Raw genomic sequence first — 23,797 nt, forward strand, 5'->3', positions numbered from 1 at the left:
GGAGAAGGAAATAAAGGGTATTCAATTAGGAAAAGAGGAAGTCAAACTGTCCCTGTTTGCAGATGACATGATTGTATATCTAGAAAACCCCATCGTCTCAGCCCAAAATCTCCTTAAGCTGATATTCATGATTCTTATCCTTGATTTCCAGTGCTCCCACAGATAGCCAGTTTTTCAACAGGTGTTGATATCAGAAGTGGAGGGTCATGATTTAAAGGTAAGGGAATATAAGCAGTATGGACACTGGACAAAATCGAAACAAAAATACATTTTTTTCTAGTAATACAGAATTGCAGTATTCAACAAATAATTACTAAGCACCCATCTTTTGCCATATACTTTCTAGGTGGTGTGAATGTCAGTGAACAGAACAAACAAAACTCTCTGCCTTTATAAGGTTTGTATTCTATTAGGTTTCAATAAGCATAAAAATAAGTAAATTATATAGTGGGTTAAAAGGTAATAAATGCTATGGAATAAAAAGAGCAGAGTAAGGGCCTAGGAGTGTATATGTGTGGGATCAGGTCACAGCATTATACACAGTGGGCAGAGTGGGCTTGATTTCCAAGAAAACACCCAAACATGCTTTGATAGAGCAGGCACCTTATCACTTTAATGTAATAATAGCAGAAATCTTTTTTTAATGCCTAGTATATGTTAATTCTGTTCTAGGTGCCTTAAAATGTCATTTCTAATTCTTATAACAGTCCTATAAATTAGGTCACATTATTTCATCTTTTGGCTAGGGAAGTTAACTGTGGGGGCCCAAGATTACATAGCAAATAAGTGGCTGAGCAGGGATTTGAATTTTGATAGCTCATTCCAATGCACATGGTCTTTCTACCATACCAGTGTTTCCCAAGATGTGGTTTCCAAAGGTGTGGTTAGGAAACTACCAGAACTCTGTGGAGGTCTTCACTAGAAAGTGCAGATTATTTCTGGGCCCCATCCCAGTGCTACTCAATCTGATTCTCTGGAGTGCATCCTAGGAATCTGAATGTCTAAGTTTCCTTGCAACTATGCTGCACACTCAAGTTTGAGAACCACCATTATAATCTACTGCCTTCGTATTTTGATATCTGTGGTCATGATATCTGCTATTGAGAACCACCATTATAATCTACTGCCTTCGTATTTTGATATCTGTGGTCATGATATCTGCTATTATGATCTATTTCCAGCTCAAGGATTTCCAAACCAGTACCTGAAAAGCAAACAACCAATGCAAAAGACTGTCCTAGCCAGACTCTTAAATTGTGTGTCAACCTCTGCATCTAGGTTCCTCTTCTGTATTACAGGACGAAGCCAGGTTCTTTTCTGCCCTTTCCCATTAAGTCAGAGAGTGGCCACTTGGGAGAGGCAGTCTCAGCATCAGGAAATGAAGGACGTTAGAACACCCAGAACAAATTTTGGGTCCCTGCCAGGCCTCTGTGAGCTTCTGTATCCCTTCCACCAGTTATTTTATGGAATCACTGCCTCCAGGTCTGTTCTGCCTTCCAGGACAAGCTCACAGCTACCTTTCCTAACAAGTCTTCCTTTCTAATGCTAATAGAACTGACACCTCCCTTTCTGAGCTCCTAAACCCGAGGACTGTGAAACTGCACAACTACTAACTACTTTTAACCATCAGGCCCTGACTAGCTTCATCCTTCTTTGTTTGGAATTATAATAATTCTGAAAGCTTCTTTAAAAGGCCAAACAAAACAAAACAACATAGAGACAAACAAGATTACATTTTTGTCCACCCCTGCAGATCAGCTTTGCTGACCAACCACCAGCCTTGGTACAGCCGACTAGTTTCTGAACTGCCAAATATGCCAAGAGAATCTAAAATGTGATGAAATTAATTTTCTTCTGTGCTTTATAAAAAGGAAGGAAGGGAAGTCAGTGCTAGGGCATAGAACCACGCAGATTTTAGAACTAGAAGGGGTCTTGGCTATCATTCATTCAAATCTAGTATTTGATAACTAAAGAAATAGAAACAGAAGAAGATGAGGTCATGTAGCCAATATATAACAGGGACAGGATGATAGTAAATCTTCTGGTTCCAGAGTCAGTTTCTTTTCATAGACCAAGACTTGAGATATTTGTCTCCCTTTTCCTCCCACTCCACTGTTATTTTTCTGAATATATGATTACCAGAATCCTTCTAAAGAGGTCAAGAATGATTACATTAATGGTTAACTTACTCCAAGAAAGGTATCCTTAATTTCTCCATGCCCAAATCTTTTCATACGTAGAAGGAGTAAGGCTTGGTAATATGGAAATCATATGTCACAGAACAACCATTGAGTCATTCATTAATTCAACTAATATTTATTGTGTTCCTATCATGTCCCAGGCACAGAGGTAATGCAGTAAAGAAAGTACTATAGATAGAAATGGACCAAAAAAATCATCCTGTCGTAGTTTACATTTCTAGGGAGTGGGGAACATAAACGAGAAATTTGTAAGACCCAATGTTAACAGTGGTGAGTGCTACGGGGAAAAATCAGGGAAAGGAAATAGGGAGTGATGATGATGATGATGTGTGTGTGTGTGTGTGTGTGTGTTTGTGTGTGTGTGTGTGTGTGTGATGGGGGGTGGAGGTGCATTTTAGACAAGGTGGCCAGGAAAGGCCTCTATGAGAAGTAAAGACTATAACTGGAGAGCAAAAATATGAGAGAATGTTGACATCAATCCCTACAGAGAATGGCAAACAAAGATCAGATTTGGGAAAAGCTGGAAAAGGTAGAATACTGATGTTTTTATACTGTTCTTAGTAATTCAGGTGGCAGGAAATGGAAAGAAGAGGGATGGCACAATTGAAATGGCAGCAGCTGTATTTTCAAAGAAGCCAGGAAAAGTTTTGTTGGTATCTGAGTTGTAAAGAAATACTCGATGATATGTGGTTTCATATAAAGGAGAACTTTGCTTAGATAATAGAATTAAGTTTGATGAGAAGTATTATTTTGTTTAAAAAAATCCAGAGAACATGAAGTAATGCCAAGACTACTTGGCAAGATGATATGTGACTTAAACTTGATGAAAATGTTGAAAAGTTCAGACATTTGATTCATCCAAATATGTAGTTAATTATGAGGATTTAGGCTGACGTATACATTTTATATAGAGTCAATTATTATTTCAACATTTTTTGAGAGCTTAGCATGTGCAACCCAGGGACAGTGCTTCAGAGACACAAACAAGAGCAAGATGCCATTCTACCTCAGTGAACTTTTCATTTGCTCTTCCTCCTGGGGATCCAACCAGGATACATTTTCAAGCCACCCTTGAAGTTAAGTGTGGCTTGTGCATAAGTTCTGGCCAATGAGATTTGAGTGGACAAGATGGATGACCTTTCTGGGGTTGCCCGTAAAACCCTAAAAAATGTCAGAGCCTCAAAATACAAGAAGCTGGGATTCCTAAATCACCACCTGGAAGGCTGTCCACCTAACACCTGATTAAACTTTATGTCAGAGTGATGTTTATGTTTGTGTTAAAGTACTGAGATTTGAGGCAGCACGTGTTACCCAACTAATATAATTACTAATTAACACTTGCACAAACTGCTACAGTTTGCACAATACTTTCATGTATCAAATGATTCTGGTCACCACCCCGAGAATTACATCATCATTTTGTTTTTCCCATTTCTAAAGCTAGAATTGATGCTTAATGAGTATTGAATTACTTGGTCACAATCACATAGGTAAGACACGGAGGGCAAATATTCTAAACCACTGGGTCTCAAATTTACAAAAAATAATTAGTATAAGACAAGCATGGACATAAATCTAATGCAAAGCACTTGATAAGTATAGACAAATTACCAAAGAAATTTAAAAGAGGTAACTAGAATTCTTGGTTGAAGGAGCCACAAAAGGCTCTAGTGGAATAGGCAGGCTTTATAGCGTTTGCAAATTGACAAGAGAAATGGGAAAAAAAACACGAAGAAGGTTCCTATAAATTTTGACATGCAATATTAGTGGTGAACAGAAATAGAAGAGAGTTGGCATTTGTTTTAATGTTTCAAGGGAAGTTGTAGCAAGCGATGCAGCTTGATGAAGGAAAACAGGAACTGGTAATTCAATACAAATCAAAAAAATATTTATTGAGTGCCTGCCAGATAGAGGGCTTTCCAAAAGTGTACAGAGGATATGGAGAGGAGATAACAATGGTGCAGTCCTTGTTTTAAATGCATTTATACTCTACTAGGGGAAATGGTCATAAATTACTATACACAATGTTGGGTAAGATAAACATCAGTAAGAACAGTAATGGAGTTCAGGGACAGAGAAGTGGCATGGGAAGGACAAAGGAAGGACAGGTGAAGCTTCATGTAGGAGGTAAAATGTCAAGATTGACCTTGGAGGAGGTGAAACTACTGAGGATGCTTATGAATACATGAATTCATGAGGGACACAATTCCATAAAGAAGGGTTTTATTAACGTTTTGAGCAAGGACACTGCTTTATAATTAAATGACTCCAAAATGTGACCATGGTTTAGAGGACAACAAAATGAAAATTATAATTTGGTATGTTTGTTTAAACATGGAATCACAAACTCAAAATGACATCATAGTTGTGCAAATTTCTACTCCTGCTGAAACTGCCTGACTTCCAATGAATTCAGTGAGCAGCACTGCACCCCAGAGGGTGGTCTACTAGAGTTTCATCCTGCCTCCAGAGGAAACCAATAGGCAGTTTGCTGTGATGTCCTGCCACAGAAGGGCCACCTACCATGAACAGGGCTTCATAATTTTCAATCATCTTTTGCACAACAGCAATGATGGCCGTGCTCTCCTCAGCCCGGGCTGAACTCTGGACTGAGAATTCTTTGTCTGATGACTTCTGCTTGTGCAGCAGGTTGGGACCAAATATGGTGGCTAAGTTTAGAGATGTCATTTTATTCCCAGTGACCTATGAGAGAACAGAACACAAGGACTGTTGTTATGTTTGCCTTTCAAAATACTGGGTGATTCAACAATCAATGAAACCTTTTACTCTCCATTTTTTTTTTTTTTATCCTGCAAGGATGCCATCATCTCTATCAGAATCCATGGAGGGCATCATTATTTTCCTTTTGCTTTAATATCTTGGATTGAAGCTCATAGTTCAGTGATCGTCTCAACAGCATATTGAGTAAAAATTTGCAACTCTAAGTCGTTTATTGTAAAATTGGTACTATACAAAATTTCTATCCTGTTTGCACTTAAGAAATATTGACACCCATCCATCCATCTATCCATTTCTCCATCCCTTCATTCATCAATCCATAATCTCACCACTGATCCATCCACTCGGCACCTATCATAGGCTGGGCATTTTTCATCATATATTGTAATTATTTTAAAATTTTTCCAACAATGATTACAACATAGTCCTTATTTTAAAGGGCTCTCATTCTAGGGAGGAAATAAACCTATCACTTACAGGTAATGAGTACAAAGTATAAAGCTCTCAACTCCGAAGGCCCCAGGGTCACTACCACAGAGGTGGAAGCATTTGCACAAACTCTCAAAAGAAGAATAGAGTTTGCTAGGCTGAAAAGCAAAGGATCTGGGGTAGGGCGTAATTTTACAATGGAGAAAGCACCACACATGCAAAGACAGAAACATCTAAAATACGTCATGGAGCCCCAGGAAGCTCAGTGTGGTAGGGAGTTCTGCAGGAAAGGCAGGCAAGGGCCAGGTGAGATGATCTTCGTGTGTCAGACCAAGGAATTCAAATTGTGATCTAAGGGCAAGAGGATTCTGAACAGAGCAGAATGGAAATGGAATCTGCATTTCAGGAAGAGCAATCTATGGAACAGGGGATGGGGGATGCAAGGAAGTAGGACTACCTGGGACATACCACAACAGTCTAGGCCACAGCAGCTAGCGTCTGAACTAGGAAGGGAGAAGTAGGGATGAAGAGCAGCTTCCAAAGTTATGGAAGGGGTGAGGAGGATAATGCAGAGGGTAAGGATCTTGTGTTTCAACAAATGAAAAAATGGAAGGACAGTTAAGTGAGAAACATGAAGGGCTGAAAAGGGGTTCCTGGAGACTCCAGCACCCTTAAGGAGCAGCTGATGAAGGAGGCCAATAATGGGTGAGAAGTTAGAATAAAAGAAACCTGTGTCTGAGAAGAAATGACAGGGGAGTTTCAAGTGAGTTATCAACTGTGGCAGAGGGTCATCGAGATGTGACCCTTCCCTCCAGAATGGACTCTTTGATGGTTCTGATGTCCCAGCTAAGAGTCATGTCAGTGGTGTGGCAGGAATGAGCCACAGTTGCAGAAGTGGAAACAGTGTAGACACTTTCTTCAAAAGATATCACAGAGAAGGAGGAAGAAGAAATGGAGGAGGAGCTAAAGGGGAGTACAAGGTGAAGGAAGGGAACTATTTTTTAGCTTGAAGTATAAAAAATTATTCACATTCAATATATTAATAATTAGAAAGTACAGGTAAGCAAAAAGAAAAAAAATGCCCATAATTTCACCACTGCCAATTATCAGCCATTCCTATGCCTTCCTGTGCACATATATACATGTATACCTGATATTTTCTTCTTTAAAACTGGGATCACATCCATATATTATTTTGTAACTTGCTTACTGTCTCTTAACATGCTACAATAATCTTTCCACTACAAAAAAAAAAAAAATCCTGTCTTCAGTCTTCATTGGCCCCTAGAATCCCACTGCACGAATAAACCATGATGTTTTTAAACCACAGTCAACTGATAGGCATTGATGTCATCTTGAATTTTCTGTTATTATAAAGCAATGGTACAAAAAATATCCTTGAAAGGATATTTTGTGAGCTTGGGTGAGCACTTTTTAGGAGTAAATTCCTACAAGTTGAATTGTTGTAATAAGGAGTATGAACGTTTTTAAAGGTTTGGGAATTTTTTCTACTTGTCTCTTTTTTTTCAGGTGAACGGGAGAATCTGAGTAAGTTTCTCTAGGCTAGGGTTTCTCTACCTCGACACTAGTGACATGTAATACCAGATCATTCTTTGCTGTGGGGGCTGTCCTGTGCATTACAGGATGTGGAACAGCACCCCTGGCCTCAGCCCACTAGATGCCAGGAGCACCCCTACCCTCAACCAACAGTTGTGACAACCAGAATTATCTCTAAACATGGTCACATGTCCCCTGTGGGGTAAAATTGCTCCTGGTTGAGAACCACTGGTCTATGTGAATTTTTATTTCTCTTGTCAATATCAGTTGAGAGTCAGGATAAGTATGGGAACTGCGTCTGCTTGGTGGGGATCTTTTGCCTGGGAAGATCTACACAGCCTTTGAGAAACACCTGGGTGCCCAGCATAGAATTCAGGAGTCCCGATGAACAGCTGAAACAAAGCCCTCTGAACCCCACTCTCATTCTGTGGAGTCATGAGCTGGTGGCTGCCGTGCCCTGCAATCCCAGCATGGTACACGAGTTGTATTATTTTTAGAAGGCAAGGCTGTTTTCAGGTGAATGATTGGCCACCAAGGGATATCATTTCATGTGATAAACACTGACAATTTGAAAGAAAGTGACCTTTATGTAGGATCGTTCAATCATTTTTCTTTGTTTTATTTCATTGGTAAGTTTTTTTATTTCATTGACAAGTTTTCATTTAATTTTTCTTTTCCTGGAAATTCATGGTTAAGGTGAAAATCAAATACGTGTCATTTTCAAATTCCTCCCTTTAGAACTCAGAGGTATTTGGAGTGTTTCCCCTTACCCCTTTAAAGTCACATTAGGGTTTTCTCATTTTTTAAAAAAACATTAACAAATGGAAGATTTTGTTTTCTTTTAAAAGAATGTTTCATACAAGAACAATCTAGAGCTCTGTTTCCGCTCTTTCCTTCTCCTGTTGCTATTCTGGGAATGGAATACAACCCATCTGTAAAACTGCACACAGATTCCAGCTGCAGACCAAGCTGCTGGGGTTTGTTAACACTTTTGGGGTTTCTTTGGTTTTATTGTTTTTTAACATGGAAAGAAGACTTGCTCCCAGGCAACATCCACCTTTTCTCCATGTGTTTCAGCATATATTTATATATATACTGTACGGCTGTGTCTAGGTAATACAATGTACACTCGAGCCAGGCCATTACTTCATTTTTTAATTAGCTAGCAATTCAAGAAAACATTTGTCTTCACTAAATGAACATCCTAGATCATTTCTAAGCTTCATATGAATAGCTCGTATCTGTTAAAAGTCTAGTATGTACAGGTACCAGGCTAGGGGCTTTCCACTGGCCATTTCAATTCTTTCTCACTATAAGCTTAAGAAACAGCTGCTGCTGTTGTCCCTATTTTATAGACGAGGGAAGTGATGCCAAAAGCTCAGAGCCAGGAGATGGTATAGCAAGAAGCGAAGCTGGTGGCCCCACTCTAAGCAGCCCTACTCTCTTCATCCCATTGCTACATCTCTTCCTGTTTCCTCTTGCTTGGCAGACCCAGCCATGGCATGGGGAAATGGGAAAACAAGCTTTAAAACAGGGCTGAACGAGGGTGAGGGGAGACACAGGTCTTGCTAAGTTCCAAAGCCAACCTACCATTTCCTAGAGGCATGTACTCCTCAAAGATCAGTAATCATGGCCCTACATTGGTGGTTTGTAACTTCTTTTATGCCTCATAGACCCTTTGAGAACTCAATGCCAGCTATGGACTCTCACCAAACAAGTGCATATTCACACCACATTTTCCATGCAGTGCCAGGGGGTTCTTGAACTCTGAAAAACCACTGCTCAGGAGGTTTCAATTTTGTTCCTGCTATATTCTTTCTTGAAGAAATGCAATGTTTCTTACACTTGGGAATTTCTCTTTTCCCTAAGGAGCAAAGCAAATAGCAAACTAAACAAAATAGAAGAAAACAAAACAAACACAAGATAGCAAAACACCACAATTCAGTAAAATACTGCTATTTTTTTTCCCAAAAAAGCACTGATTGACTGGTCAACAATTTTTCTCATGCCCTTCTTTTAGACATCTTTAAGATCTCACCAGTGAATGATGCATTGAATTTTAAGCACATATCAAAGAGAAAATACTATGTTCCTTTTGTAGATGAGGAAGCTAAGACCACCCTCCATCCCAACTCTGTTTTCCTTCCTCTTCCTCTCTTTCATAAAGACAAGTTATGCAGCAAGGTGCTGGCAGAACCTGTGTGAGCTTTCAAGTTTCTTGACAATCTGCTTCAGGTTTCATCTATGTTGCAATCCCCCCAAACAACACCTAACAAATAGATAATACATACTAAAAATATACGTAAGAGAAGAAGTTGAAAACTGTTGGTTTTTGATCGTATTTTACAATTTGGTATTTAGCTTTACTCTAGTCTGCCCATTCCATATTCTCTACCTGCTCATGCCAAATCAACTAAAAAATAATAAATAACTCCTCTCTTGATCCTCTCCCTCTACCCTTGACTTCTAACAGAAGGAGTTTGGCTAACTCCCATCCCAATGCTGTGCTTATGTGGTCCATGTACTCAATCCCTACACACCCTTTGATGAGCATCTTAAATTCAACCTCCTCCATGAAGCCATTCCTAACTTTTCTGGCCCATGCTCATCACTTCTCTGAATGTCTGCAATGACTCTGCAGTGCATTCCCTAATTCTATATTTGCCTTGTGTCCTCACCTCCTCCACCTCTTAGATGCCATTGTATCCTGAGGCCAGTCATTAGAAAATCTCTGAGCAATAGTCATTGGTTTACAGGAACCTAGGGTAGATGCTCAGGACACGCATGATTTAAATCCCAAGGCCATTCTTTTTTATTTATTTATTTATTTATTTATTTTTGAGATAGAGTCTCACTCTGTCGCCCAGGCTGAAGTGCAGTGGCGTGATCTCGGCTCACTGCAAGCTCTGCCTCCCAGGTTGACACCATTCTCCTGCCTCAGCCTCCCGAGTAGCTGGGACTACAGGCACCCGCCAGCACGCCTGGCTAACTTTTTTTGTATTTTTTTAGTAGAGACAGGGTTTCACCATGTTAGCCAGGATAGTCTCAATCTCCTGACCTCGTGATCCGCCCACCTCGGCCTCCCAAAGTGCTGGGATTACAGGCGTGAGCCACGGCGCCTGGCCCTGCCAAGGCCATTCTTACATGGAAACGTTTATAATAGGAATTGCTGTTGTCCATATTACTATTGATACAAAAGCCTCCTAACTCACTCTCCCTTTGTCTCTAGCCAATCTACAACGTGGATTATATCACCCATTAGTTGAATCCTTCCAAGGATTCACAGCTTAAAAGAATCAACCACCTGCCCTGCACAGAGGCATTCAGCAATTTATGAACATGGCTCAATTTCCCATTGTCTGCCTCAGTACATCACTGCTCCGTAGCCTTTACTACAGTTCACAATGGCTGTGAGAGCTGCCTGCTCTCCTGTCACTGCTAACGATTTCACGGAAGCAATGCTTTCCTTATATTTCTCCTGCTGCTTTAATCTTTGGCTATTAGTCTTTCATTTTGATGCAATGTTTAGGTCAAGAGTGTCTAGAAACCCTTGTAAACCCTGGCTTCCTTTTACAACTTCACTGTCACCAGGATAATTTCATATTCCTTACAGTAAACTGGTCTCTCAACCACTCTTCAAGGCTGGTTGAAGAATTTTCATTCCTCAAGTTCAGATGAGGAGACCCAGGTATAGGAAGGTTAATACATTTTTCCAACAACACATGGTCAGTGAATTAAAGAGCTATCAAGCGCTCTCAACCAGGGGTGATTTTGAACCCTTCTCCTCAGGGGAGACTTGGAAATGTTTGGAGATATTTTTGGTTGTCACAACTTGGTGGGAGAGGAGATGTACTGCTACTGGCATCCAGTGGGAAGAGGCCAGGGATGCTGCTAAATGTCCTACAATGCACAGGACAGCCCCATGACAAAGAATTCCCAGCTCCAAATATCAATTGTGCAGAGGCTGAGAAACACTGACTAGACCCCAGTACATTTTTTTTTCTTCTAATTCCTATTCTGTACTTCTTTTCTCTTAGACTGGCTCAGGTTCTATGCACAGCTTGGACTTTGCTAGTAAGGGGACCAACCCAACCCATTAACCAGTATAACAACATTGCCCTTCTTCAAGATCTTTTTCTATCATCCACTGGGATACTGTCCTAATAACTCTGCAAATCTACAGTGACTATGGGGTCCATGGCACCTCCCCTAGAGTTGTGAAATGCACTAATATGCCACTCGTACAACCTTAAGTGGAAGCTCTCTGTGGGTTGCTAGGTAAGTCACTTAGCTCCCCTGGCCCTAAGTTTTCACTTCTGAAACATGGAGACAGTGATATCTCTTTTGCCTGTTAAGAGGATTTGCATATATATATACATACATATATATATATATACACACACACACATACATATATATATACACATACATATATATATATACGTATATATATACATACGTATATATATATACATACGTATATATATACGTACATATATATACACACACACACATATATATATATACACACACACATACATATATATATATATATATATATATATATATATATATATATATATAGATACCCTAGCACAAAGCCAGCTCATGGAAGGAGAGACATAAATGGTAGCTCATATTCCAGCATGCTGCTTCATTTACACCTATCCAAGAATATTTTCTTCTTTTTGACATAGGCAATGGAGACTTGTTCAGCAACTGAATGGAAAGAATGTCTGAAAATGATTCTAAAAGGGCAATAATGAGTTCAATTGAAACTTTTGCTTTCCTCAATGCCTTCTTAATTACCTGAGACCCACTTTTCTCCTTCTCACATAGTACTTAAGAAATGTCAGAGAAGTAACTGAAGTACCTTTAAACACAGAGCTCTGCTTTCCCCCAGCAATTAGGCAGATCATGCTACAGCTTCTGTTATAACTGTAGTTGATAGAGGCTGGCATCCAAATGAGTAATAAAACTACTTAACAATTATGAGAATTATAGTATGCCCATCAAAGAGCTGTGTATGCTGAAATAAGGTGTCAGTGCCATATTATGAAATCTGAAGCCATCCGGGGCTTCACTAATTATAACTGCTATAGAGATAAATGGCTAAGTCAGGAGAGTTCCATTCTCACACCCATAAGGAGGAGGATGAGAAGAAATGCAGAATTGCCTTTCTGGATTAGAGTGAAAAAAATTATACATAACCACGTTCTTTGGGAAAGAAATTTGACAAACACAGAACTGAAGCCACAATGCAGCTGAGCTTTGTTTAACAAGAATTTACAAAAAAGTTTCTGTGGTTAAGTAAGTTTGGAATGCCTCTGGCCCCTTCTTATTGATTTACAGTGCATGTTGGCTTATGAAGGAGTCTAAAACCTCCTGAGGAATCCGAGGTCAGGGAGAGGTATAATTGCATGGTATCAAAGAGGGAAGGGGGTGTCTCTTGTTAAGGTGAAGATTAAATACATTGCCTATTAGTAAGCAACTTAAAATTGAAGCCAGCATCTCATTTGTCCAAGGGTGAAACAAAAAAAAAAAAACTTGAAATATATGAGTGTAACCAAAGAGAACCAGAACCCAAGATCTTAGATTTGGTGCGGGGGGGCACACTGGGGCCTGAGTGGGGATCAGATCCAACAAGAACACTTCTAAAGAGTCTGTGGGACTATGTACAACCTGCTTTGAGCAGTTGATACCATGTGACATCAAGACACAATGGCAATGGTCAGCAGATCAGACCTAGTTTCCTCCACACCTGGTTTGGAAGCAGGACTGACCCTCCCTTGCATTGAGCAAGTCCCTGTTTTGTGGGGAGGGTTTAAGAAAGGAAAGGATCCCTCAAAAGGGAGATACTAGACTTCTTGCTCATAGTGCAGATGGGAGCTCCAGGGACAAACTGGAAGAACAAAGAAGTGACATCATATTTGGGCTCCAAGTTATAGAAGCAGGTAAAATCAATTATAAGGATAACAATCTCCCCCCACCCCCATCATTACACTTTTACATGGTTGCAAGCACTTCTGTAGTTCATTGTTTTTCTTCTTTACAAACGGAAGTTCAGAGTCTTGAGTAAAGCCTCATCATGGAAAATGACAGCCTCATTTGGAAGCATACTTGAAACATATAAGGAGGCTCATGGCCCATGCACTTTTAGGAACTGTCCCTCCAGAGAAGGCCCTGCATTAGTCTCTTCCTACAGAGACAGCTAGGTTGGAGAAGGGGAGATGTCATTACCTCCAGGCAAAATGGCCATTTTGGTGGTATACTCTTTTTAAAATAGGGGAGAGGAAGAGTCACAGCGTCTATGGCAGCAAAGGCGTCTTACCTCTTGCCCATCTTTGCTGATGTTGTCATCGGCATGCCTGGCCACGATGGAGAGGAACTGTAGGAGGCGGTGGAGGGTGTCGCAGTTGCAGGGAGGTAGAAGGTATATGAGGAGCTGCAAGGTGCCCAGCTGTTCCTCCGGCTCCAACACTAAGCAAGGCAAAAAGAGGTACTCAAAAGGGGAGCCCATATTATTCAGGCACAGAGGAAAGGCCTCCCCTCAATTGTCTTAAGAAAGGGATTATCAAGGAAAGTCCCATTTCATGCCTTCACTCATTTGCCCATTTAGCAATTTACCAGCAAGATTCTATGAAAGATATAAAGCCAAATTAGACCTGGAGAAGTATAATATCTAGAAAAATAACTGTAATCCAGGTAAAAAAAAAGATAACTCAATTTCCCTTACTTTCTTTTCCCTCCTTCCCTGGCATTACTCATCACCTAGTTTAAGGATTTCAGTCTTCCATTTTTGGTAAATATTTATTAACAATGGCTGAAAATTGGTGAACATTCTGAAATTTGAGTTTATAATGGATTTAAGGCTCTTTTCTGTTGAGCAATTCACAAGGGACAGATATTTTGTTGGCAATAATCAAGATACAGCAAAGACGATGTCTTCTCTCTCTGTTGTGATCCTATTTGAATTGTAGCATTGGAGGAAGAAATGTAGGGAGTTTGACCCAGGTTTGGCCTATCTCTCCTCTACCTCCTCCTTTTTTTCTTCTTCATGGGATCTGTAGCTACAGCCCAGAAGCAGCTATGTTGAAAGCCCTGGCACTGGGCTATGGCATCTTGCTTCCCCTGGAATGTTGCTGCCCTCCTTTCTCACTCTGGGTTCTCGTGGTTCCCTCCTTCTTCGTACCAGAAACACAAACTCATTTTTAGGCACAGACTCAATGTGAACTCTTGTTAGTACTCTAAGCACTAACTTATAGCACTTTCTACTGTTCTTGGGTTATTTGAAAGCATCTCAAATTCTTCTTGGCTATTTCCATTTGTTTGTTTAATTGCAACTTTCTTCTTGCTAATTATTCCCAGGGTAAATCTGAGAAATTCCCCCAAATAGCTCACTCTTTAGAGATTGATAAATAAGGACAAAAAGTTATCAGGAAACATATGCATAAAGTTATAATGAATGAGTTGGACATCTTAGTATTCTAGGGCCACTTTCCCACCTATGGCTGTATTACGCACAGAGAGTGTTGATGAAAGCTGTGTACAGCTCCCTGGTGAGAAGGGGGTCCGGCATGTCCCTCAGGAACTCTTTCAGCAAGGCTGCCACATCATGAACACTGTGCTCCTCCTCCAGAGGGACATCAATCCCACGGTCAAATTCCTCACGTAACTGGAAAAACAATGGTTCAAGTGGTAGTCACATAACACCATACCTCAATGTGCAGTGCCCAGCAGGAGAAGTGCTGTGACATGTAGCATCTGGAATTAAGTCTGCACAGACCCCAAGAAGGGGAAGCAAACAACATCCTCACCTTGATCTGCCGAGTTTACACAGTCCAGCTATGAATATATGTGTGTGAATATATGAATATATGTGTGTGTGCGTACATATATATGTGTATATAGATGTATGTGTATACATATATATGTGTATAGAGATGTATGTGTATACATATATATGTGTATAGAGATGTATGTGTATACATATATATGTGTATACATGTATGTGTATACATATATATGTGTATACATGCATGTGTATATATGTATGTATATATGTGTATACATGCATGTGTATATATGTATGTGTACACATGCATGTGTATACATGTATGTGTACACATATATATATATAAGCATTAAATAAAACTATCTGTGGATTTATTGTTAATGATGTATGCAGAAGGGCTTGGTAATGACAACCAAGTTAGGAGGAACACCTAAGAGGTAGAAGACAATTTAGGTCAACTATAAATGTGGGAGGGAGGAATTACTCTATTACACAGTGTTTCTGTGTGTCACCAATCCTGCCATGTTTGAATGTTGATATTTTACTGAGTCACTCAATAAGAAAGCAAAGAGATTTTTTTTCTGCAAAAATGAAATTAAGAGCCCTGATAACACATTTATGACTAAGACTTAAAAGATGACAATAACTAAATAAAAGCTGTCTTAGATTTGTCAAAGTAGTCTTATTAACAATTACCAGAAGGATTCCCTGCCTTAATCAATATACTAGGTCTATTATCACTTACAGCAGCAAGAAAACACAGTAGCAAGAGAGTAAGAACTCCACACCCTACTTTTATCTCTAGCAGCTCAACTTTTCTTATGCATTGTTCTCTGCCATAGAAATAATTATGTAACTTCATAAACCTACACTATGCAACAAACTTCTCTAAAAGCTCATTTGTTTTCAATTTTTCATCCATCCATTCATTCAACAAAGATTACTACACATTTCCTGTGTCAGACCCTGTTACAGGCCCACAAAATACACTAGTGAATAAAGAGGCAAAGTCCCTCTAGAGAAACAAGGTGATAAGTAGGTAATCCCACAAATAATTCACTCTTAACATTGTGGCTAGTGATCTAAGGAAAAAATGCAGGGTGCTAAGGGGTTATATAACAAAGTAAAATGATGAGTGAGTTAGGGCATATTTCATACTTGAAATCTACTTCTAAGTAAACACTAATTATATTTTTATTGGGTAATCCTTAAATACAACTCCATGCAAAGGTTTCCCCTTTAATGGATCCAGATATAACTGATGAGTAATTTCTGGCACTCACTACCTGTCCACCTGATGAGAATGATTACCTATCACTGTCCTGAACTACTCATTGATTCCAGACAACACGCCATCAGCGTGTGTCAGGCAGCCAAAACAAAGAATGCTTCCACTGGCACTCCTCCAACTTGTGATCATTCAAACACACCATGCTTCTTTTCCGAGTATACATGCATGTAGAAAGAATGGAACATGCAAAGAGCTTGGCCTATGAAGTTAATGGTGACTGGTTAAATTGTGTGATCTTGAATTATGATTCTTAATCTCCCTAAGCCTTGACAGAAGTGGGTCAAAGAGGCTAGCTACTCTCACAGCTGGTTGGCAGATTCAGTGAGATAATATTTGTAAAAATATTCTGCAATTCTGCACAGAAATGTTACTGTACTATCTTCCTTCCTGCAAGTTCTGTTGTGAAACATTAAATGTTGATCCATTTAATGTTTCTTGTGTAACTATTAAGAATAAAAACCAACCAACCAATCAGAAAACATATTTCTGTTGAAAGCCTTTTTTGTCTTGACAAAAAAGATAGATGAGGTATTTATTTCAATTACTTTCAATAATATGAACAAATATTTCTTCAGCTTCCTCCAACTAAAATTTATTTTCAGTTGAATTCATTTTTAAGTTGCTGAGTTCCTTATTTCCTTCCATTGAAAACAACAGGAAGAAAATAATGCTTTAATTTTCCTTCACCAACAAATGAACTCTTTTCTCAAAGGATGGTTTGCCTTTTATGAAGCCATCATGAACACAAATACCTGCCTCATCACAGGAACCTATTGTTGAAGGTCTAATATCAAACTTCAGTTGCAGGAATGTTGCACAGGGCTGAAGGAAACAAAGGAGCACAGTCTCTATGTGAAAAGCAAACTAGGGGTCAATGGTTCTATGGAAACTTCATAAGAATTATTTATTTTTGATAAAGTAAAGCTATAAACATAGCATCTTATGTGAAGGGAATGTTAATGGCATTTTTCATTATCACATTTTAGTAAAAGTGGGTGCCACATACAATTTTATATCATTTATTGATTGGTCACTCTGAATTTCCTGCTTTTGCAATTTTCAATAAGATGTTTACAAATTAGTTTTGTTTGGCTGCACATGGCACAGATACATCCAGACATTTTGCTTTCAAGTGTTTGATCCTAACTTTAACAACATTTCTGAGTTGTTGCCTTTTACCTCCTGGAATTCAATTATATTATAATAGCTTGGAGGGTAAAAAAAAAAAAAAAAAAGATAATCAAAATGGAATTTGCATAAACTTGAACTTTGCAAAAGGTAATTCAATTGAAAGTCATGTGAAACAAAATATAATCTTTACTTTTCACTTACTTGTCTCACTCTCTTTTTTGAGCTTCCAACTCGGAATATCCCCACTGTCTGGAGACCTGCAAATAAGCAAACAAAATCAACAGTCTTGTTTTATGGCTTGAGACTCTGGAGGAAATAAAAATAGAGAGCAGAATGCCAGCACAGTGCCATAACATGCAGAGCAATAGTAACTTGACAGCATACAGTAATGCTTCTTTCATCTCACACTATTTCTATTTTCCAGATACTTAAAGGTCAGCCCTTTAAGCACCAGAATTTTATGTTAAATGTTTCTGATCAAATATTTTTCATGTGATATTTTGTATTTCTAATCTTCTTCTTATCAGAGAAAATGAGCTTTTATTTATTATTCAGAATTATTAATTACCTAAACACACATTTTATAGGGATTCTAACTCTTTATCAATTTCTAAAAGATATTTCTTGTTCGTCTGATCATAATTAAAGTGTGCTTCTTAAAGAAAATCTAGAAAATGCAGAAAAAGGTAAAAATAATATACTTTTAGAAATACCTGATGCAGAAATAATCACTCTTAATTTTCTTTTCTTTTCTTTTTTTTTTTTTTTTTTTTTTTTTTGAGATAGGTTCTCACTTTGTTGTCCAGGCTGGAGTACAGTGGCGTGATTACAGCTCACTGCAGCCTTGACCTCCTGGGCTGCAGTGATTCTCCCACCTTAGTGTCCAGAGTATCTGGTACTACCGGCACATGCCTCCATGCCTGACTAATTTTTGTATTTTTTGGAGAGACAGGGTTTTGCCATGTTGCCCAGGCTCAAGCTCAACAAGCTCAACTCCTGGGCTCAAGTGATCTACCTGCCTCGACCTCCGAAATTGCTGAGATTACAGGTGTGAGCCACTATGCCTAGCTAATCTTTCATTTTTTTTAAATCCAGCCTTTTCTACATGAATGTAGGTGTCTTTACATAGTTGAGATCACACTGCATATATATAATATCTATTGACAGAGAGAATGTTACAGCCTTCCCTCACTATCACGTCACATGAATTTTCACTCATGCTAGTAACAATTCCTTATAAATGTCACTTAGAAGGGATAAAAGACTACAAATTGGGTATAGTGTTTACTGCTGGGGTGATAGGTACACCAAAATCTCACAAACCACCACTAAAGAACTTACTCATGTAACCAAATACCACCTGTTCCCCCCAAATCTGTGGAAATATAAAAAAGATGCAAAATATTCTATTGTATGAATGGGCCATAATTTACTCCATATTCCCCTCTGAATGGTGCACAGGTCCCCAAAATATACATGCTTATTTTGCTATTATAAATGACCCTATTGTGAACAATTCTGTGCACACGTTTTTGTTCACATTTCTGATTGCTTTTCCTAGGATCATGTCCTAGATGTGAAAATATAGTGTCAGTGCTGAGGTTAAGAAACTCAACATGGCACATGGATACATATGTAACAAACCTGCACATTGTGCACATGTACCCTAAAACCTAAAGTATAATAAAAAAAAAAAAAAAAGAAACTCAGTTCTAAAAAATTAGGTCTCTTAAAAACACAAGTAATTTCACTATCACATATTAGAAATTTCAATAATAGTTCCTTAATAGCATTAAATTTCCAGTCAACATCCACATAAAGGTCACACACTGTGATATGGTCGATGTGTCTTTTAGTCTCTTAATCTGTGTTTCCTCCCTCTGTTTCCTTTTTCCTTATAATTGGTTTGGTGAAGAAATCTCAGCGATTTCCTACTGTAGATCTTCATATTGTTTGGATTTGGACACTCCATAGTGTCATTTGTATGTTCTTCTCCCCCATTTATTTTCTGTAAAGAGATAGCTAGAGCCAGAGATTACTCTGATTGCGGTGTGATTTTATAGGGCAAGAATACTTCACAAAAAGTATTGTGTACTTCCTTTGGGAGCATGAAATGTCTGAATGGCTCTCCTTTTCCTCTGCCAGTCATTAGTCATTGCCATTGATGAGCATCATGTATATTAATTCTTTCACTGGTGGCTCATTTTCTCTTCATTTGGGACAATCAGTTATGAGAGTGATGGGATATTGGAGCTGCTAACCGCCATTTGAAGCCACATGAAGAGAGCTGGTCTGAGAGTAAAGCCAGCAAACAGAGGACACTCATGACATCATTTGAATCCTGGATCCAGCTGTGCCTAAATCTAGATCAGGCTCCCAGTATATAAAGATTCTTGTTGTTATTTGGGGGAGGTCACTTTGCTTAATCTAGTTTTATCTGAGTTCCTTTCTCTTGCCACTGAAAAATTTATGACTAGTACAATATATAATTAAATCAGAAAGAATTGTATTTTTTTAAATATAGAATTGGGGTGTTGCTATATTGCCCTGGCTGGTCTCAAACTCTCAGGCTCAAGTGATCTTCTTGCCTTGGCCTCCCAAAGTGTTGGGATTACAGGTGTGAGCCATAGTGCCCAGCCTTAAATCTTTATAACATTATTTCTTTACATCCAGAAACAAAGTAAACATCTCAATTTGTTTTAGTTGTGTTTTCTATCTTTTGGTAGAAAGAGAATAGTCCCACCTGTGTAGAAAATGTCCTTATGTGATATCTTGCTTCTGTAGAAATTTTAATTATTCAGAAACCATGTGAAAATAAAAAAATGCAGCCAAAATTAAAATTACTGCGACCTACTATTAAAGTTTTCTATTTCGTACATAGAAGATTCATTCAGTTCATTCAGAGTCTATTTCACTCTATATAATAATATATGCCAGGTACTATTCTAAGTACTGTATGCACATTAATTAATTGAATCACTGCACAACTTTTGAGGTGGGTACTTATGTTCATTTTGCAGATGAAGAAATATAATTCTGTATTTTATTCTAAATAGTGTGATTATCCTGTTTTCAAGCTTCCAAAGTGATAGAAGCAATAAATTAGGCAATTTCATTATTGTACAAACATCATAGAGTGTACATACACAATCCTAGATAGTATAGCCTACTATACACCTAGACTATATGGTAGAGCCTAGTGCTCCTACACTACAAACCTGTATAGCATGTGACTGTGCTGAATACTGTAGGTAACTGTAACAATATCTTAAGTATTTGTGTATCTAAATATAGTAAAAGTACAGTAAAAATACAGTATTATAACCTTATGCAATCACCATTGCCTATGCGGTCAGTCATTGAGGGGAATGTCATTATGTGGTGCAGGACTGTGTGTGTGTGTGTGTGTGTGTGTGTGTGTAGAGAAAGAGATGTACATTCAAGATACATAGGTGATACACAGGCATGTGAAAGATAAGGTGAAAAAAAATTAAAAGAACCTACACTTAAAATTTTGTATAAACAAATAAGATTTTACTACATTAGTTTTATTAGGTCATCCATATGTTATCCTATGATTTCCATTATAATGAATTAAGAAATTTAAATATATCCTTAATGATTTTAAAATAAAGTTCCATTTTTATTAGAAGGAAACAGATGAGAATGTTAACAGTAGTTATGTCTAGGCCGGGCGCGGTGGCTCACGCTTGTAATCCCAGCACTTTGGGAGGCCGAGGCGGGCGGATCACGAGGTCAGGAGATCGAGACCACGGTGAAACCCTGTCTCTACTAAAAATACAAAAAATTAGCCGAGCGTGGTGACGGGCGCCTGTAGTCCCAGCTACTCGGAGAGGCTGAGGCAGGAGAATGGTGTGAACCCGGGAGGCGGAGCTTGCAGTGAGCCGAGATTGCGCCACTGCACTCCAGCCTGGGCGACAGAGCAAGACTCCTTCTCAAAAAAAAAAAAAAACCCAAAAAAACCAAAAAAACAGTAGTTATGTCTATATGGTAGCCTCAGAATTTTCTTTGCTTTCACATTTACTTTTTTATTACAGTGAGCATATTATTTTTATAGTAAAAAAGTAAGCTTTTCTCATGTATATAAAACACGTGATAACACTACAGCAAACAAACTTAGTTTATGAAAATGGCAGTTTAATAAGCCAGAAGTCTAAATTTCAGAAAATTTTTTAAAGAACTGTATATCATTCTTAAGTCAACTTAGTAACTAGAATTGAGTTGCAAAGGGTGACTTGGAGAAATTTTAAGTGGACAGCTTCCACAAAAATGCAAATAGCAATATGTAAACCTGTTGTCAAAAATGATGTATTTTCTATTCACTTAAGCAATGATTCCCGATTTTTTTTTTTAAGTTGGACTCTTACTTTTTAAAGGAACCCTTGTGAGTAACCTCCTAGGCTACTTTCATGTATAAACAATAAAAGTGGCTCTGGTCTGTTTGAAAGAGGTCCTGGTGACAAACCCAGCCCAACAGTCCTGATCCTTCCCTAAACTGCTTGGCCTCCAAGGTAACTTCTGAGGACTACTGGGAGCTAAGCAGTCTGAATATCATCAAGTTGATTCACCCTCTCCTCCAATCTTGTTTAGACCCACAATCTCTTAAGCAAACACTCACATCTGTACACTTTCACACAGGAAATTTCAGTTCAGAGCTTGATCAAATGAACACAGAATTGACATTGGGTACTTCAGTGAATGATGCTTGAATAAATGAAAGTCCTTAGTACTTTAGACAGACAAATCTACTTACCATGTTTTTCTAGATGCTGGCAGCAGCTGTCCACCAGCCTAGGGACCTGTCTGTAAATAGGATTCAGACTGAGTTTCTTATCTCTGGCTTTTTCCTTTTTACTTTGAGCCTCCGCAGGCAAGGAAAGTTGTAAAGCTTCTAGTAGTCGAGACTGATTGTCATCAAGATCGGTGATAGAATCCACTGACATAGCACCCTGCAAGTGACACAGAGCCGTGAACATAAAGTACAGATAGCCAAAAAATCCAGCTGCCCCCAGATGCTAACCAATACATACTTTTGCTCATGACTTTTTGTCACACTTGAGATAATACTGCTTGATTTCTTTAATTGTTCTGTTTGTAAATTAAAAGAAAAAAGATGCCTTTTGAAAAAGTTAGAAAACCTCTACAAGATTTCCTCAAGCTAATGGCAGTTACAATTTCAACAATAGACAACATTTTCCAAATGGAAGAACAAGCGATGGGAAACATATAATTAAAGTATTTTGGCCCAACCACTTCATTTCTTGAAACAAGAAAAAAATTACATACTCAATGAATGAGGTAGTCAGAGAAGTCTTGTAAATAAAAAACTCAACTATGGCTCTAGGAAGTAGATTTTTAAAATAGAATGATTCCATAAAACAGCCTTAGCTTAGTTTTCCCAAGAAACAGCACAAAGTGCTTTATTAGAGAGGTGGTCCTGGGAAACACCTGTAGTGGAGGGGGGAAATGAGACAAGGAAGGAAAGGCAGCTGATGAAGGGAGCATTATCAAGCCTATTATCATTGTGGGCAACTGGAGCTCAATCTTTCTGGGGTGTTCTAGGAGACAGATGTAGATCATGCACCTTAGAGCTATCCCTATCAAGTGAGAGAGCTGGGGTATTATACACCAAGCCTTAGGAATCACTGCTTAAGGGTAGCCTCTGGTGGGGGCAGAGAGATAATATTATCCCCTAAGTACTTACAGCCTGCCATTTGGATAGGCTGGGTGCCTCTGGCATCAGAGAAAGCCCTCAGCAAATAAGGTGTTGGCAGATGGAAGGTGAGCTGGCATGCTAGGAATGGTAAAGGGTCAGGGAAAGGGAGCAGGGCACCAGTCGCATTTGCCGCACCCATACTTGATGAAGCACTGAGAAAGCAGTTGGCTAGCCAGGCCTGGACAGACGAGAGGGCATTTGGGAGAGCCATTGCCTGAGTCCTACATTCCCAGAAAGCTAAAATTTAGAGTTTTAGTATTATTGTTGTATGATAATACACAGTCTGAGACACAATGACAGAATTAGAAGAACAATTCCATCATGCAAATTCAGGAATTCCATAGTTTTGTAATTTCTTCATTTTTAAACATAGTCAATACTGCAAAAACAGCAATGGATCAGGTCTCCCTCTACCTTGGACAAGCCCTAAATGTTAGGGGCTGATTGAAAAACGTTGGTTTTAAGTGGGAAGTGTCTGGGGTTTTAACTAGGGCAGTCTTCAACGGCTGGAGGTGGCAAAAATTTCGGGTCTCCATGTAACAGAGAAAAAAGGGAGAGAGGGTCAGGCGTGGTGGCTGACGTCTGTGATCCCAGCACTTTGGATCACTTGAATTCGAAGGTTCAAGACCAGTCTGGGCAACACAGTGAGACCACATCTCTACTAAAAAAATAATAATAGCTAGGCGTGGTGGTGTGCATCTGTAGTCCCAGCTACGGGGGAGGTGGAGGCAGGAGGATCGCCTGAGCCCAGGAGATTGAAGCTGCAGTGAGCAGTGATCATGCCACTGCACTCCAGCCTGGGCAACAGAGCAAGACCCTGAGTCAAAAAATAAAAGATAAAAATAAAATGTAGATTTGTTTTACAAAAGGAGAGAAGAACTTCCAGTGACCTGGAAGCTTTAGAGATACTTATCAAC

At 39.0% G+C, this 23,797-nt stretch overlaps 1 protein-coding gene across 1 annotated transcript in view; it reads right to left on the bottom strand.

The window, feature by feature from the left end:
- The window catches only part of ARHGAP6 (Rho GTPase activating protein 6), a 285,984-nt gene that overhangs the window by 29,894 nt on the left and 232,293 nt on the right, over window positions 1-23,797 (bottom strand). The window contains exons 5-9 of the mRNA XM_058441606.1: window positions 21,918-22,113; window positions 17,345-17,400; window positions 14,451-14,601; window positions 13,258-13,406; window positions 4,725-4,904 (exon numbers count right to left, since the gene is read on the bottom strand). Of these exons, the coding sequence (XP_058297589.1) occupies window positions 4,725-4,904; window positions 13,258-13,406; window positions 14,451-14,601; window positions 17,345-17,400; window positions 21,918-22,113 (732 nt within the window). The remainder of the gene's footprint in view (window positions 1-4,724; window positions 4,905-13,257; window positions 13,407-14,450; window positions 14,602-17,344; window positions 17,401-21,917; window positions 22,114-23,797) is intronic.

Source organism: Hylobates moloch, unplaced genomic scaffold (genome assembly GCF_009828535.3).
Source record: "Hylobates moloch isolate HMO894 unplaced genomic scaffold, HMol_V3 SCAFFOLD_7, whole genome shotgun sequence".
Taxonomy (NCBI): domain Eukaryota; kingdom Metazoa; phylum Chordata; class Mammalia; order Primates; family Hylobatidae; genus Hylobates; species Hylobates moloch.